The 16,228-nt window shown below is 35.1% G+C and overlaps 1 protein-coding gene across 1 annotated transcript in view; it reads right to left on the reverse strand.

Moving 5' to 3' along the window:
- Positions 1-485: 485 nt before the first annotated feature.
- The window catches only part of LOC107506748, a 31,028-nt gene continuing 15,285 nt past the window's right edge, over positions 486-16,228 (reverse strand). Inside the window, exon 3 of the mRNA XM_016137593.2 lies at positions 486-1,949. Within this exon, the coding sequence (XP_015993079.2) occupies positions 1,855-1,949 (95 nt within the window). The 3' untranslated portion in view covers positions 486-1,854. The remainder of the gene's footprint in view (positions 1,950-16,228) is intronic.

Genomic DNA, 16,228 nt, shown 5'->3' on the forward strand with positions numbered 1-16,228 from the left:
TAAGGTAATGTGGATCTCAATTTTCAGCTAAAGCTACTGTGTGGATCCTTAAAAGTCTTCATAAACAATATTAGCTTATGTAATGACCATCCAGGGCTGGTGTTCTGTGTATTTGTTTCTGATTGATAACTTCGACAATTGAAAGAAACAAAAAGTGATGAATACACAAATCATTCTGATTGAGACAATAAATCTGTTGATATTTTAGATTAGAAAAGTAGCACAATATTGCTTAAGGTATTTATCATATTGAGTTTTACATACTGTCTCTAAATATCCTCAGTTATAAACAGAATGTTTATAAAAGTTGCGGACTAAAATTGACATACCTTAGTGTTACATGTTTATTAAATTAACAGCTCAGATTAATATAGTCAGCGGGGCATGATATAAGGTACAATAACACTTCTTGAATGTTATAGTTATAATACCATTAGTAATAATAAATAATGAATTAAGAGTAGTGACTTATTTTATTTCTTGAAAAAGCATCAAAATTAAAATAAAATTTAGTTTATTAAAGCAAAACTTTTTCTTAAAGCTTCAATGCTTAAAAACATAAACATCAAATAGTTTTTAAATTATTTTTACGCTGTAAAGTGAATCTGTGAAAGCTGCTTTTAAAAGTGATCTACAGACAATGAGTAGCTACAGAAAAAAAAAAAAGAAGGTCGAGTGAGAACTAGGAGATGAGAAGAATATGAGATACTGGATAATTAACTCCTTGGCCTCTCAAGATCTCTGTCTCAACAAAGAATTCCACATGTGCTATATAGTTCTGGCATAACAGTTCCACATACTTCATGTCAGATTACTTCTTTACAACTGAAGAAAAATGAACATTTAATTAAATTTAATTAAAATTTGTTAGGTGTCTACTACTATACACATGTCGAGAATTTTATAGACACTAAGTTTTTATACTTAAAGAAGCATCTGGCTAAAACATCTTATTTCTTTGTCTCAAGAATCCTGAGGAGTTAGTATTATGCTCATTTTACAATTGAGAAACCTTTAGCTCAAAAGTTAAATAATTTGTCTAAGAACACCCAGATAGGCAACACCAGTGGTGAAATTCAAACACAGGTTTTATGTTGAAGCCCATGATTTTTCCAATGGGGGTGTGTGTGTGTGTGTGTGTGTGTGTGTGTGTGTGTGTAGTAACTTCTTTAAAGAGTTTGGTTTGAAGGCCCAGAACTAAACATCAGTTTCTTTCTTTGTTTCTTGTGAGTTAGGGTTTCACCAAAGCCATTTATAATGGGAAAAATGTAATTATTGACATCTCTCTTCCACACAAAAGTCAGAGTGGATTTTCAAAAATACATACTGAGGGTCTACTATAGGTGAGGCCCTGGGGATACTGAACAAAACAAACAAGGTCCCTAACGCTCAAGAAGCTGACATTCTAATATGGGAGATAAATATACTAAATAAGTCAACAAACGAGTTTAAGGTAGTGACTAACATTTTGAAAAAATAAAGCAAGGTACAGATGTGAAGGATGACTGGGGAATATGACAGCTATTTTAGATAGTGTGGTCAAGGAAGTCTTCTCTGAGGAGGTGATGTCTTTACTGAGACCAAATGAGGAGAAAGACGCAGGCAGGAGGCAGGAACAGTGTGGATGTGTTCAAGGAAAAGCTGGAAAGGCCACTGTGGCCAAAATAAAGTGACTCAGAGCATGGTGGGAAAGAGGTCAGGGAGGCGAGCAGGACAAAATGTCATGGAAACCCACATCCAAGGAAGGGCACACATCCATAGCGATACATGGAGGGGCGGCATGCAGGTGGCCATGGCTGCTGTCAGACAAGAGAGATGGCAATATGTTGGCATAGCAGGTTCTCAGTTCAACAGCTATGCCAGCATCTTGCCTCCTCTCCAGTTCCAAGTTACAGGGGGCAATACCATGTCTCTTCGGTGTTTTACTTTTCCAAAATCTCCCCTTCCACCTGAGGGAGGGAAAACACACTCATTAATTAAAAATGCAAGCTTATTTCTGAACCTTATAACAGTATTTTTAGAGCATCCAATTTGGAAGCTGTAGTTAAGCACAGGAAGGCTGTGGCTAGTTCCTTTATTCATGATCTTTGATCTAAAATGAACCCTAAGAATGTTTACTGACCGCTTGTGAAATGACAGGAAAAAAATTCTGACAAAAATTTTAAATCAGTAAATCTAAAGATGATGACAGTTAATTAGAGGCTATTACCACCATATTTACCACCACAAATCCCAATGACTCTAAGTAGTTTTATTTTACTCTAATAATTCTATTGGTCAATTTTTACCACTCAGATATACTTAAACAATAACAAACTGTTGCTCTGTAGTGTGTAGTTCCTTGCTTTACATGCTCTTAAAAATAGTGCTCCTTTGAGCCAATAATTCCCAGTGAGGAATTTACTCCCTGAGCATCTTTATAAAACCACCACTAAGTTATAAATCCAAGGATGTTCACTGAAACACTGTTTTTAATATATAAAGAACTCAAAATAACCTGAATGTATATCAATATGGTTGATATTGGCTAAATTATGACCAGAAATTATGATAGTCTTACAATATTTTGTCATCCTTACAAAAGACCAAGGCATAAGAATAATGGCACTATATATAAAAACTGTTGTGTAAGTTAAAAAGTGTGCATATACACAGATATCCTGAGGTATATATATATATATTTTTTTTTTCCTTGAAGAACACAGGAGTGATTTATGATTTTAAATAATGGTTTACTATTTTTAAAATAATTAGATAACATTATAAATTATTTTTGTTTTCTTCTATATGTTTTTATTAAAAATATTAATAAATACCATTTATGAAAAATGAACCTAAGATATACCTAAAAGATAAAACATTCAATTACATACTACTGCCAAGGTACAGATAACAAAGAAGCATATGCTCCTAAACATGACTAAATTATCAGTTGCATTAGCCAGAAATAAAAGTTCATGTTTCCTAAGTCTGGAACTAGGTATATACACATACAGTCATTTGCTTATACATGCACAGTATGTGGTATGTTTTTTGTAGGAGAGAAAGAGGTTATGAGGGTTCTGTTGCACAAGATCCTGTAAAATCTTGTCCTGGGGGCAAGGTGACTGGTGGAACAGGTATCATACTGACTTCCTAGAGTACAGTTCAATTTGCTAACATGATCTGTTAATATCAAGGTATTTAGGAATTTTTGGTTCATCAAGTACAGAACACTAGATAAAAATTAATGATAAATACAATACAGGTTAAGTAACAAAATACATCATTGAAAAAAGATTTAATTGAATCAAACTATTCTCCAAAGATCATTGAAAAATATTCCTAATATTTGTAATTGAGACAGCTATAAGTTGTATCATTTTAGAAGGTACACACTACATATTTCCAAACAATAATTTCTTGTGATTTTTTTTTCAGATTTATTTTGCACACACAAAAGAAAACTGAATGCTAGCAATGGCCTGATTTACCACCTAGATGTAGCAGATAAGAAGTCATATGAGCTATCTTAGAATCACTTAAACAGAAGAAATAATACGATCAACTCATGCACTGCTTTCCTCTTCCTATATACTTGCATATATGTGTGTGTGTGTGTGTGTGTGTGTGTGTGTGTGTGTGTGTATGAAGAAACTTACTTTGTAAGTTATCAAATTATTTCTCAACTTATAATTTAAAAGTGCAGAAGACCACGCCCTTCCCCTATTAGAGAAGCTGTAGTTGCTGAAACTTGGGTCCTTTCTTTAATTTCTCTGATGTATTTAGCTTCTTTCAGGTCACTGGTAAAATGTACCTCCTCACTACATACAACTTGAACAAATTTCTTGCAAAAGTATAGCCTAATCATGAATTATGTTACAACTAGGAAACACAAAATATACTATGAAAACCTGGTTATAGCTTTTAGCAGTAAATAGTAAAGTTTGAAAAAATTTTGTCAAAAAAAAAAAGGCCCTGAAGAAAATACAGGGCCTATTTATAATTATTTTTCTAAAAGAATTAAAGAATTTTTTGTTATGTCTCAAATCTTTAAAATCTTTAGCAGTGTAATTAACAAAAGAAAGCTCAAAGTTTAGAATTTTTCAAATTATTTTAACTAACTTTAAATTCATGTTAACTGAATAATATGATTTCATTTTGTGAGTAATTGATTGAAAATGATTCTGGCAGCAAATCCAGCATGTCCCAAGACATGTGTGGGAGAGGAGGTAGTTAGCTATACCAACCCTAATTAGTACACAGACATAAAGAATGAGAACAACTTAATCACAGCAACTAAAAAAATGGTGTAACTAATACTCAATGTGTTTTTCCAGAGCTGGCATACAATCTACTTAATGCTTCATTAAAAAAAAAAAGTTTTCTAAAAAAGGCTGGAAGTAGGGGGGCTGATTATGTATAAAGAGCTAGAATGTCCTATTTTTCAAGTATAGTATTATGGAAAAATTTGTGGTCCAATCAAGAACATAACTGTGGGGAAAAAATAACATTCACTGAATGTGTTGGTATTGCTTTTGGGAACAGACAATTTGACAGGATGTGCTTAAAGCTACTCCCTAACTGATAGAAGCCAGATGTGTGTCTGCCCTACATTTAGGGGTCTGCAAGAGAGAAAGAAGAAATTATATAAATAATTATATAAATACATATAACTATATATAAAGTGAATATAATAAAACTATACATAAACATATATATCTAAATAAATATTATATATATTTTAGTTTAGGAATATTAGTAAAGCACAACTGAACATCTATATTAGGCATCAGAAACAATAATCAAGCTGCAACCACTAAAGCAAAGAGGAACTAGAGAAAGGGTTAAGATTTTATTTCTTGTCCATCCCACTAGTCCGTCTTTCCTGCTGGAAGACCTCATACTCCTCTCTTCCTGTCCAAAACCCCCTAACCACACATACATATAATACTGTGGTACCTACCAGGCTTTTTCACCCTAAAATAGCCCCATTTCCCCAAATCACACTCCTCTACCCATTCTAAACTCCCTTTTCCTCTTTGCATATGTTTTCTCTACTATGCAGGGGTCCCTAACTTCTGGGCTGCAGACTGGTACCCATTCATGGCCTGTTAGGAACTGGGCCACATAGCAAGTGAGTGAAGTTCCATATGTATCTGCAGCCTCTCCCCAGCGCTATCATCATCGCCTTAGCTCCACCTCAGATCATCAGGCATTAGATTCTCATAGAAGCACCAGTCTCTGATGCCAAAAAGGTTGGGGACCACTTAGGGATGAGATAGAAGAAATCTAGCCCCTTGTTATAGGAATTTAAGACAAACTGCAAATGGTTAATAGACTTAATCCTTTGAGGGGATCTAAATTTTTTAGGAGATGAGTATTATATAAAATTAGTTTTTAGTAAAGATAAAGAAGATATTTTTAATTGGGGTATCTCCATCCTACAACTTCTTGCCTAAAATAGGCCAAGATCAAGCTATTTGCTATTTTCTCAAATTCATATAAACTCAGTGAGAAAAGAAGGTGGGGCGGGGGGAGGAAAGAAGGGAGAAGCAATTTTCTTTTTTGAGCAAATAGTATGTACTTTTACATTTCCTATCCCCATTTAACCCTCAGAACAGTTATAGGTATTATTATCCCCTCTTTGCAAATGATTAAGCTGAGATGGAGAAAGTTTAATAATCTAAAGTAAATAGCACAGGGCAGCAGTTTATAATAATTCTGTTAGTTTAACATTTGTTGGGCATCTATTACATGCTAAGCATTGTGCTGAAGACAGAGCCTCTGCCGATACTGGATTTCCCAAGCTGGGCATTGGGGTAGGGGCAAACCTTTAACACATTATATATTTTCACTTATTTTCACTTAATTTGGTTAGTCCTATGGATCAAGTTAGGCACAAACTATAATAAGAGAAAACATAGTATTGTGATGGATTATGGCCTTAATTCTCCCTGTATCCACATCCTGGTTATGTAACTGCATACCCATTCTGACTCTGGAGTTAGCTACATAATTTGCTTTAGTCAGTTTGTGATCTTAGCAAGATATGATGCAAGCAGAGCTTAAAAAGCACTTCTGAGACTGGGCTTTCCTACTCTCCCTTGAGCCTTGTCATCACTATGAGAACATACCCAAGCTACTCTACTAAATAATAATTTGCATGTAGCAGAGCAAAATCTCCCTGGTCATCCCAGGCAAGGCACCCTCGATCAGACAACAGCCAGCCAACCCCTACATGTGAGCAAGCCCAACTAAAATTAACAGAGCTGCTTAGCTGACCATCTCAATGTGAAAGCAAATGAACACTTCCTGCTGAACATGATTAAGACTATGTGCTCTGGATTTAGGCTGATCAGATCAATATTATCATTATGGCAGTAAGTAGGTCATGTTTGTTCATGTCACTCATTGCACTAAAGGCACAGTAAAGTCAACTGACACCTATGTTCCTTCTGGCACCATGTGCTGGTAAATTATAGGATTTCAGAGAATATGAGTGAATAAGTTAACTAATCAAGCACTGTTTTGCTAGACTGGGGAGCTCCTTGAGGGTAAGAGGCAAGTTTCATTTATTTCTGCACCCTCAGGACACAATGTGATAAAAGGCTTTTAGCAGAAAGGTTAAGCAGTATTTGTTGAGATAATTGGGTTTTTACCCAAATGTTTTTACCAAGATCAATGGAAAGCTGCCCAAGGGCCATAAGGAAGCAACATGACAAGACTTGTGTCTGACAGGATCATGCTGGTTGCTCTTTTAGTGGTAAAGGGGCAGGAGGGGACAGAATGAATGCACAGAGATCAGCGAAGAGCCACCACCACTGTCCAGGCAGAGATGGTGGCAGCTTGGATTAGAAGAGAAAAATATACAAATTCGAGATAAATTGGGGAGGCAGAGAAAACTTGGTTGAGAACTTGAGGGCTCAAGGATTGGAAGAAACATTAAAAAAAACAACAAAAACACAAAAAAAAACAGTTTCCTGGTTTGTGTTCCTGGATGAGCAGAGGTAACTTTCATTGAGATAGGGAACTCTGGAAGAGGGCAAATATTTTAAAAATGTAGACTCCTGATTAGAGAGATCCTGAGTTAATCTTAGTCTAACGCAACCATCTGGAACTTCAATTTAAAGAATCTGTGGCATTGATTTACTTGAAGATTGATGTTCCTTGAATACTAAATTAGACCTTGTTGCACTGGAATAGTTCATTTGCTTTACGTGGTCAAAAGGTTCTGAAGGAAGGCTGTGGTAGATCTTTGTTAGAAGGCATTATATGGCCTGTTTGAAAACTTCTTGAACTATATTGAGCCTTTAAAGGAAATTAAGCTTAAGAAGAAAAATAGTTTATATGCCACATTTAAAATCAATTTTAGAGACAGGATGAATCTTTTCCTGCTTGACACATTTTCCATGGACTAAAAATTGAACTCAATTTTAGAATATTCCATACCCACAAAGTATGAACTCTTAGTTTGCTCCCTTACACTCTTCTTAAACTCCATATTCCTAGAACTTCATCTAATGCAATTATTTTTTAAATTCCAGTTATTTAAAGTCATGATTGAATTATCCTTTTGAAGATTATATATAGCTTTCACAATGCAGTCTGTGTTAATATAAAACCATTGGCTTGGGTTGATAACTAGCATTTTTTTCTAAATATTTTAGTCCTTAATCAAGCCCTTAAAAATATGTCCTTTATTAAATTAAAATGTTTATTTTATGACAAGGTCATAACTTTATTTGGGTATGAGTTATTATACCTTGGATTTCATGGCCATGGACAACCCCATCACCGAATCCCCAATCCTAGCTAGTCACCTAAAAAATGTGTTCTTTTGGCTGCAGGGGCACCAGGGTTCAGAGAGACTGGAGATAGATCTGTGCAAACTAATAAACACTTCTGGAAAGAGACCAAAGCATTCTGATGGTAGGTGACCAATATCTTCATATGTGAAAATGTAGAGAATGTGGGGCTATTGTGAGTTACAGGAGGAGCTGAGTGACTTATCAGTAATACGTGGTGCCTCTCAAAGCCCAGCCAAGCACAAGGGAACCCCATTCATTACTGGACCCTTTCATCACCCTTAATGGTCTAGCAAAATGCCTATCTTAAAAAATAAAGTCTTCATAGTGAATGAGTTTCCTGCTCAATTCATATTTTAGATCTTTCAAAGCTTGAACCAAAGGGATGATGAATTTAGCACACATTAAATGTCAAGCATTTTATATCTATTCTTTTATTAAATCCTAACTCCAAACAAAAGCATTGTTGAGGAAAATTACCTCCGTGTTATATGTGAGGAAACAAAACCTCAGAAAAGTTAAGTGATTAGTTTACAATCATGCTGCTAGTAATTGTTAGAGTTGGAGTTCAGCTTGTTTTTCCTAAGAGTCTGTACTCTATCTGTGCCCTATACTAACTTCCAACCTCACCAACCTAATCTTCTACTCACCAGCATGGCTCTCCCTTTGGGGCTAGATTCATCTCCTCACCAACTCCCTAGCATGCCAGATCCACCTTGTTCATAGCATTTCTCCTGCCTCGAAAACATTCCTCAAAATGATCATCCTGTTTCGTGACTCTAAAAGGATCCATCCCAGAGGAAGCATTCTGAACTCAAAGGAATGGTCCACCGTGTTGATTCATAAACTATAAATGACTCAGTTTTCCTATTTGTCAGTAATCTATGGAATACTGTAAATACGTAATTAAAACATAAAACATTTTTATTACTGGGCTAGATGGTCAGACATACAGTACACACTGCAGGAGAATCTCCAAAATAATCTAAAACCAAGGACTCCCAAAGTGTCATTCCCTTAGAATGCTAAGTCTCCAGCCCTTTACAAGAGTTGTTCCCTCCCTAACATGCCCCTCTGTCTACCTGGCAAACTGGAATTCATCTTTAAGACGCTACTCAGATAGTGCCCTGATGATGATGGTGACAATGATGATGATGGTGACAATGATGATGATGATGATAAATGCCCTATTCTAACAAAAGGACAGATGAAGGAATGCTAAGTTATATTTGCTGGAGGTTGTATTTGCTTTGTTTCTAATTTTCCCTTGCAGGTGATTTTGGTGATACTGCTGAAGACACTTTGGCAAACTGGGCCCAATCTCTGTATGCGTTTTTGGTAGCTTTTGTCCTAACTAAAATCTAGTGCCCTGAGCCACTGCAGTTTGCAGATCCAGAAGCTACACAGGCTCCAGGAAGAGCTAGATTCCAGAGGGAGCTTTAAGAAGGAATACAGTCTAATCGCATCAAGGAAACTAGAGTGAAAATCACAGTGCACAGGCTACAAGTAACTTGGTGTTAGCAGTGGAGAAGCAGACAGTCTGCAGGAGAGAAAAGCAGTGATAACAATGGCTATCACTGGCTTCTACTCTGTGAAAGCTTTTATATATGTTACTGGATTATTTCCAATCCTCCCAAAAGCCCTGCAAAGTAAGAACCTTCATTCCAATTTTATTCTCTTTAAAGAGAATATGCAGAATTAATGCTTTATAACCCAAATCTGAATCATAAAAAGTTCTGCTTTATTTAAAAACAAAATAATACCATGATTTTCCTTTGCATCTTTTCCAGTTGCGCTGTCCTTTCACTAAATATATTTCCAAAGTCCCATCTATAGCTAAAATCCTTTAATACCCTCTAAGGAAAAACATTAATAGATGTTAAGCAAGAATAAGAGTAAATGTATGCATTTTTAAGATGTTTCTTTTAAACAACTCAAGGTATTCTGGAAATACTTCTTAAAGTACATAAATCATTTTCCCAATAAATGTCCACAAATATCTTAAATAAGCTCAAGAAACAGAAGAGCAGAAACAAGGAGACCAAAAAAACCCTGGAGAACCAAATACACAAGACCAACTTCAGTGAAGAGGAGGGAAGGGCAGACAGTAATGAACTTGGTGGTGTACTGAAGGGGCTGCTCTCTGGGCCACAGTAACAACATTATATTCAAATTGTCATCACTGGCCTTTTATGCTACTCTTTCTATTAGTACTTGGTAATCTGATATAACCACAAGGAAAAAGTGCTTATCCCTCCCAGATGGTAAAGGAGCTCCTGCCCTTGAGATTTTTGTTTTTCACAGAACTGCATATATTACTACAAATATGTTTATTTTCTATTATAGTGAAGATCCATTCACACATGTCAAATTATGTTTCTGCTTGTACTGACAGGAATTACCTTTTATGAAAAGCTCCATGTCTTGATTACCGATGTCAGCCTAGAATGTTCACTCTGAAATGCAAGAAGTACAAATTCAAAATAATTTCATTTCCCAACAACAGACATGAATGGATTTAATTAGTACATGGCATTCTAAGGCAAATAAACACATGTTACACTTTTAAGACAGAAAAATAGGAAGAATCCTTTCCTTATTAATTTGCAATTAGTTTTTAATAGACATAACCTGTATTGGACTTTTAGTAAGAATAAATACCTTAAAAGGAATGGAGAATGTTCCAACTAGGAAAATTCAACTTGGGTTCTATTATGTTAGGCATCCATAAGAAAATGCAAACTGTTCCATTTACTACAGTAGCAAAGTATCTGCTACTGCAAGAACAATGACTTTTTAAAGACCTAGAATAAAGAATTGGGTTGAACTGTACTTGGAAGAAGCAAATAGGTGACGAGGTACTTTTCAAACATGATGGAATGGTTAGAATAGAACAAAGGATGCACAGATTTCATAAGAACGTTGGTAAAAAGAATATGTAAACCAAAAAAAAAAAAATACAGCTTGTTGATCTTCTTTTAAAACATTCGGTAACAAATAATGAAAATGTGTTCATATAATAAATTATAGTTTTTCATGTAAACATTTATAATATTTATTATATGAGGAAAATGTACATTTTTTAGAAATACTATTCTCTGTAAATTATGCTTAGAAATCCTACTAAAAATTTATTTTACAACTTAAGATGATTCTACTGAGCCATTTCAGAAGCATTAAAAATATGACCACCTCTAATTAAAATGTATATTTTCCCCAATAAACTTAAATGTTGAGAACTACATTTTCATATATATATATATATATATATATATATACCACTTAAAGTGTATGATGGAATAATAATAGATGAATCTTGGGAAAGTAACTCTGTTTCTGATCACATTTTGTAGGCACAGATATTTGTTTCTCACTACAGTTTTATTATTTAGTTTATTTCTGATTTATAACGTGTCTTAAAACAGCATAATTATGAGCAACTTAGTCTCAATTTCCATGTCACAAAATTAAACTCCAATTTTCTTTTGGATAGGCTGACTTTTCATTTTCTACAAATCTCACAATCAGTGACCAGGGGAGTGACAAAGAACTGCTGAGTTCAAGTTGCTGCCTGGGGTTGGAGCTAAGTGAACTTTCTTTCCTGTGGATTCTAGTGCTTGCTGAGCCTCCAGCAGAACATCGTGGTCAGACCTTGCTATTCTCTGGAATCCTTTGAACTTTTAAAAACTACTGATGCCAGGCCCCCACAGCACAGTGAATATATTGGAATCTCTAGGGATAGGGCCTGAGCATTGGTATGTTTATAAAAGCTCCCCAGACAATTATAATGTGCAGGCAGGGTAGAGAACCACAGATATAAGGCTTTGAGATAGATAGATGGTTATATAGGAGTCAGCTTATTGTTGTTAATGATCTGGTAAGCCAGTAATGTTAAACAGAGAAAAACAAGGAGAAGCCTCCATGGTATGCTGATAATGACTGAAGAAAGCTCTATGTGTCGATACAAGAGGATGGAAGCAAGAGAAACCCCTCTCACCATTGCCCCAGACTACACTCCCTTATGAGTCAATTCAGATTATCTGTAAAGTAAATATAATCAAACCATACCCAGATTATAGCCTACATTTGAGGCCCTAAAACAGCATCTTTTTTTTCAGAAACAAATTTTCAATATTTGTAAAGTGACTTATATGTGTGCCAGCTCTCTTCTGGGTTTAGTCCCCTAAATTAACTCTCCAACTTTCTTCACCCCGGGAAGACCCATTAAAAAATGGAGCACAGTAAAAAGAAAAGGCTACATTACATTTAAATTGAATCTTAAAGTACTTTTAGTGATTATGGTGAGCATTTTCACTTCATTTCATCTCAACAAAGATTTATTACTTCATTTTCATATACCAAGGAATAAAGAACAGAGATGAACCTGTACCGGTTCAGCACTGATGAGTTAACAACCAAATGGAGAAAGCGAACAGATTAAAAATAACACATCATTATGATACAGGTGAGAACAGAAATATCTAAAGATTCAAAAATACGGAGAAAGGATAGATGAATTTTATCTGGAAGGAGGTCATGGAAGGGCTTCACAGAGAAACTAATAACTGAGCAGGAATTGGAAAACTAAACATAAGTCTAAAAACCAGATAAGGCAGGATGGAACTTTTCTAGGAGAGAAAAAGTTCATGCAAATGATCTCAGGCATGAAAAAGCAAGAACTAAAGACACTTAGCTCTGCTCTCTTTCTCCTAAAATAAAAACTTGAAAGGACCTGGACTTTGTGGGCAGAGAGTAAGCATTTCTGAAAAACTTACTATGTGACAAGGATTGAGCATTTTAGTTTTGTCTTTTAAACTGAGATCATATTATAAATAAGAAAACTGAGGCTCGGGTAAGGGCTACTTTAGACATCCCAAGGTATTATCCCCCTCATGAGTGGTTAATTATTTTTGTTATTCTTTTGTTTATGTGAATCATTTTAAATATCATATTCTATTAGTTGCTCTCATTACATGGAAAGGATTAAGATGAATTACTGGTGTACAGGGTTTTGAATTACCCACCAGAGCACTTCCTCATCACAAGAGTTAAATATTAACTCTCTGCTGATACGTGTGTGTGTGTGTGTGTGTGTGTGTGTGTGTGTGTGTGTGTGTGTGTAGGTGGCAGGTAGGAATGGGACATCATAAATGTAAGTGGTTTAGGGAGCAAGTAATCAGGAACTAATGTGTGTCAATAATGGAATAATCACCTAAAGGTAAAACCCTTAGCGAAAGCAAATCTTTAACAAGTTCAACATAGGAATCAAATTATTTTAAAACAACAGTATGTTCAAAGTTCTGAATCTAGTAGAATTTATCATCACTATTGATAACTTCACTGTTCTGAAAATATTTTTCAATGCTAACCATTTTAGGACACTTATTTTTATTCAAATGGGTTAATATGGGCTTAATTTTTTGCTACTTCTCCAGTATAAAAATGTAATTCTGCAATAATATCCCTACATGGACCAAAATCTACAAATGTTTAATGTAGATATCACTCCAAATCACTCTACAGCCTCCCAGAAGGAGCAGAAATCAAATTAAACCCAGTCCATTTCTTACCATTAATGGATTTTATTTGGGCATGAGTTTTGGCCAAGCCTATAAATTCAGTTTTTTTTTTCCGGAATGAACCAAATTACCATCTTAGATGTATATTGCTTTTACTCCACTTAGATCTCTGTTCTCTGAAGCCCAGGCATCCTACTAAGAATCTTTCAATAATTCTATTATAGCTCATTTATAGCTCTATCTTATACCACCTGACTTCAATGGGATATTCTCTATGAAAAAGTAAGCTGATTTGCATTCCTTTAAAGTTTTTAAAAGTTAACTAATATTTGCCAAACACTTTGAAGATAGAATGTGTCAAGAGTAATAATTATTATTTTTTTAAAATAACATCACAGGAGCTACCATTCTATAATTTTTTTGTGCATCTTTATTATTTTTTGAATCCATATTTCAGTAGCCTCCAAAGCCAGGAGGAATGCAGATAAAAGTTTGTAGTTTGTATTTTCTTTCAAGTAAATGCAAAGTCAGGCAAAAAAAAATGCACTTTTCATATCACATGCTGCTCTCCACAACTTTTAGGCACTGAGCACATTTAAAAGCACTATTTTGGACATGAAAGAAGCACTGTATCATAAGGTGGTGAGAAGGAAACTGACCAATTTTAAATCCAACTCTGACTCTCAAGGCCCTATGAACGTGGCCATAATTCTCATAACTACCAAACCAAGAGGATGGATTATATTCTCTACAGAGACACCCTCCACACAGCCTTAGCCCTACATCTGTGCTACCCCAAATAACCAAGTATTGGAAATCAGCCTCTTTATCTGTGTAATTAAACTGTCAAACACCATGTTTCATACCGGCTGTGAAAATTTAATCAATTATATAATTAATTTATTAACACTTTAAAAGGCCTTTTAAAAAGATGATTTCTCAAGTGTCAAACTCCTAGTGGATCCAATAGTGAGAACCTAAGTCTAAGAATCTAGAAGAAACCAGTGATTTCCTCGTAGGTAATCATAAATTGTCATGAGGCTGAGGTCAGATGTCCGCCTACCTACCAGTACCTGTGCTTATTAAGCCTTTGCAATGTGTGGCCTTCCATACAGCACATATATATTTATCAAGTGAGTATACAGTGGTTGTTTATGGAAGTCAGGGCACTTACAGAGAAAGTGGGAAGCATTGTCCAGGCTGAACACATCAGAAAAATCCTGTCTCTAGAGAATTAGGATGCTTGGCTTCGGAGAAAATGGCTCACTGCGTTCAGCTTGTCAAACCCTTGACGGCCTTTCAGCTTACTAACTTGATTAGCATAAAATGCCTACTGGCAAAAGCAGAAATTGAATTGTTTAATTTTTCTCTCATTTAGATGATAAGTGTCAAATTTTTTTAAAAAAATTTTAAAGGATGACCAACTCTTTAAAGTAAATTAAAACATTTTAAATTCTTAGCTAAATTTTTTTTTAAATGTTCACTTTTTGCATATTAACATTCACTTAGTTTTTGTCTATATTTATCAGGCATCTCCTAAAACTATCAAAAATTCAAAGAAAAGCACATTGCTTGTAATGATCTGAGAGAAATAATGTTAAGAGCACAAAAGCAAAACTAAGCTGACTAAGTGAATAAAATATTAAAAACCATTTAATCCTTTAGAATTCGTAAAAATCATGCTTCTGAATTAGTAAATCTTAAAAGGTAACATTAAATTAACTGATGTATTTCAATAATTTAAAACACTGAAGATTTGAAATTAATAAAAAATCCCCCAATTCAGGAAGATGATAAAATAGCTGTCTTCTGTGTTATGGAAATAACATTTAATTTCTTCCTCAATTAGTAGCTATTAGAATTTTAACTGTGGTGATGAAGTGTTCTACAATATGCAGGGTGGCAATTTCGAAACCTCTCATAAAGTCACTCCTCTCGGGCCTTTTAAACTCCTAAGTAAGCAAGCAGAAGAACATTTTTATACAAAAAGTACAGCAAAGCTACAAATGGTTGAACATGTTAATGCCAATCTTCAGAGGTTCCAGGAGACAAGAAAACATGCACCAAAGTCATTCGTAGATAGAGGGCAGAAAGCTCTTGGAATGGTGAGAGAAATCATGGTGTAGCCTATTTTGCCTGGGCAAGCAAGGTCAGCTCTGGATTGTTCCTTCCCAGTAAACCAAGTGAATGCACAGTTTTTAAAGTTTTCATTCACTGAGGTGCATTTTTCTAATGTACATGCATAACAAGTGCCTGCTTTGACAGACATAACATCTCTTTGCACTCGTATGCGAGTATGGCTTGTCACTTGGTACTTAGTAGAGTACTTCTTGAAAAGGAAGTCCAGCTTGCAGCAATTATTGAGATACAGTAGTACCCCCATATCCATGGAAAGTGAAACTTCCCATGGTTCTAGCAGTCTGAAAATATTAAATGGAAAATTCCAGAAATAAACAATTCAGAAATTTAAAATTGCATGCCATTCTGAGTAATGTGATAAAATCCCATGCCATCTTGTTCTGTTCCTCCTGGGATGTGAATCATCCCTTTGTCCAGTGTATTCACGCTGTATGCACTACCTGCTCACTAGGCACCTCAATAATTAGATCAGCTGTCTCAGTATCACAGTGCTTGTGTTCAAATAACTCTTATTTTACTTAATAATGGTCCCAAAGCCCAAGAGTAATGATGCTAGCAATTCGGATATGCTGAAGAGAGGCCATATAATTATTCTATTTTATTATTAGGTATTGTTATTAATCTCTTACTGTGCCTAATATATAAATGAAACTTTACCATAGGTATGTATGTACAGGGAAAAACACAGTATATATAAGGTTCAGTACTATCTGTGGTTTCAGGCATCCACTGGGTGTTTTGGACAGTATCCCTGGTGGATGAGGGGTGACTACTGTATACAAA

The sequence above is a fragment of the Rousettus aegyptiacus genome, unplaced genomic scaffold (genome assembly GCF_014176215.1).
Source record: "Rousettus aegyptiacus isolate mRouAeg1 unplaced genomic scaffold, mRouAeg1.p scaffold_m13_p_3, whole genome shotgun sequence".
NCBI classification, from domain to species: domain Eukaryota; kingdom Metazoa; phylum Chordata; class Mammalia; order Chiroptera; family Pteropodidae; genus Rousettus; species Rousettus aegyptiacus.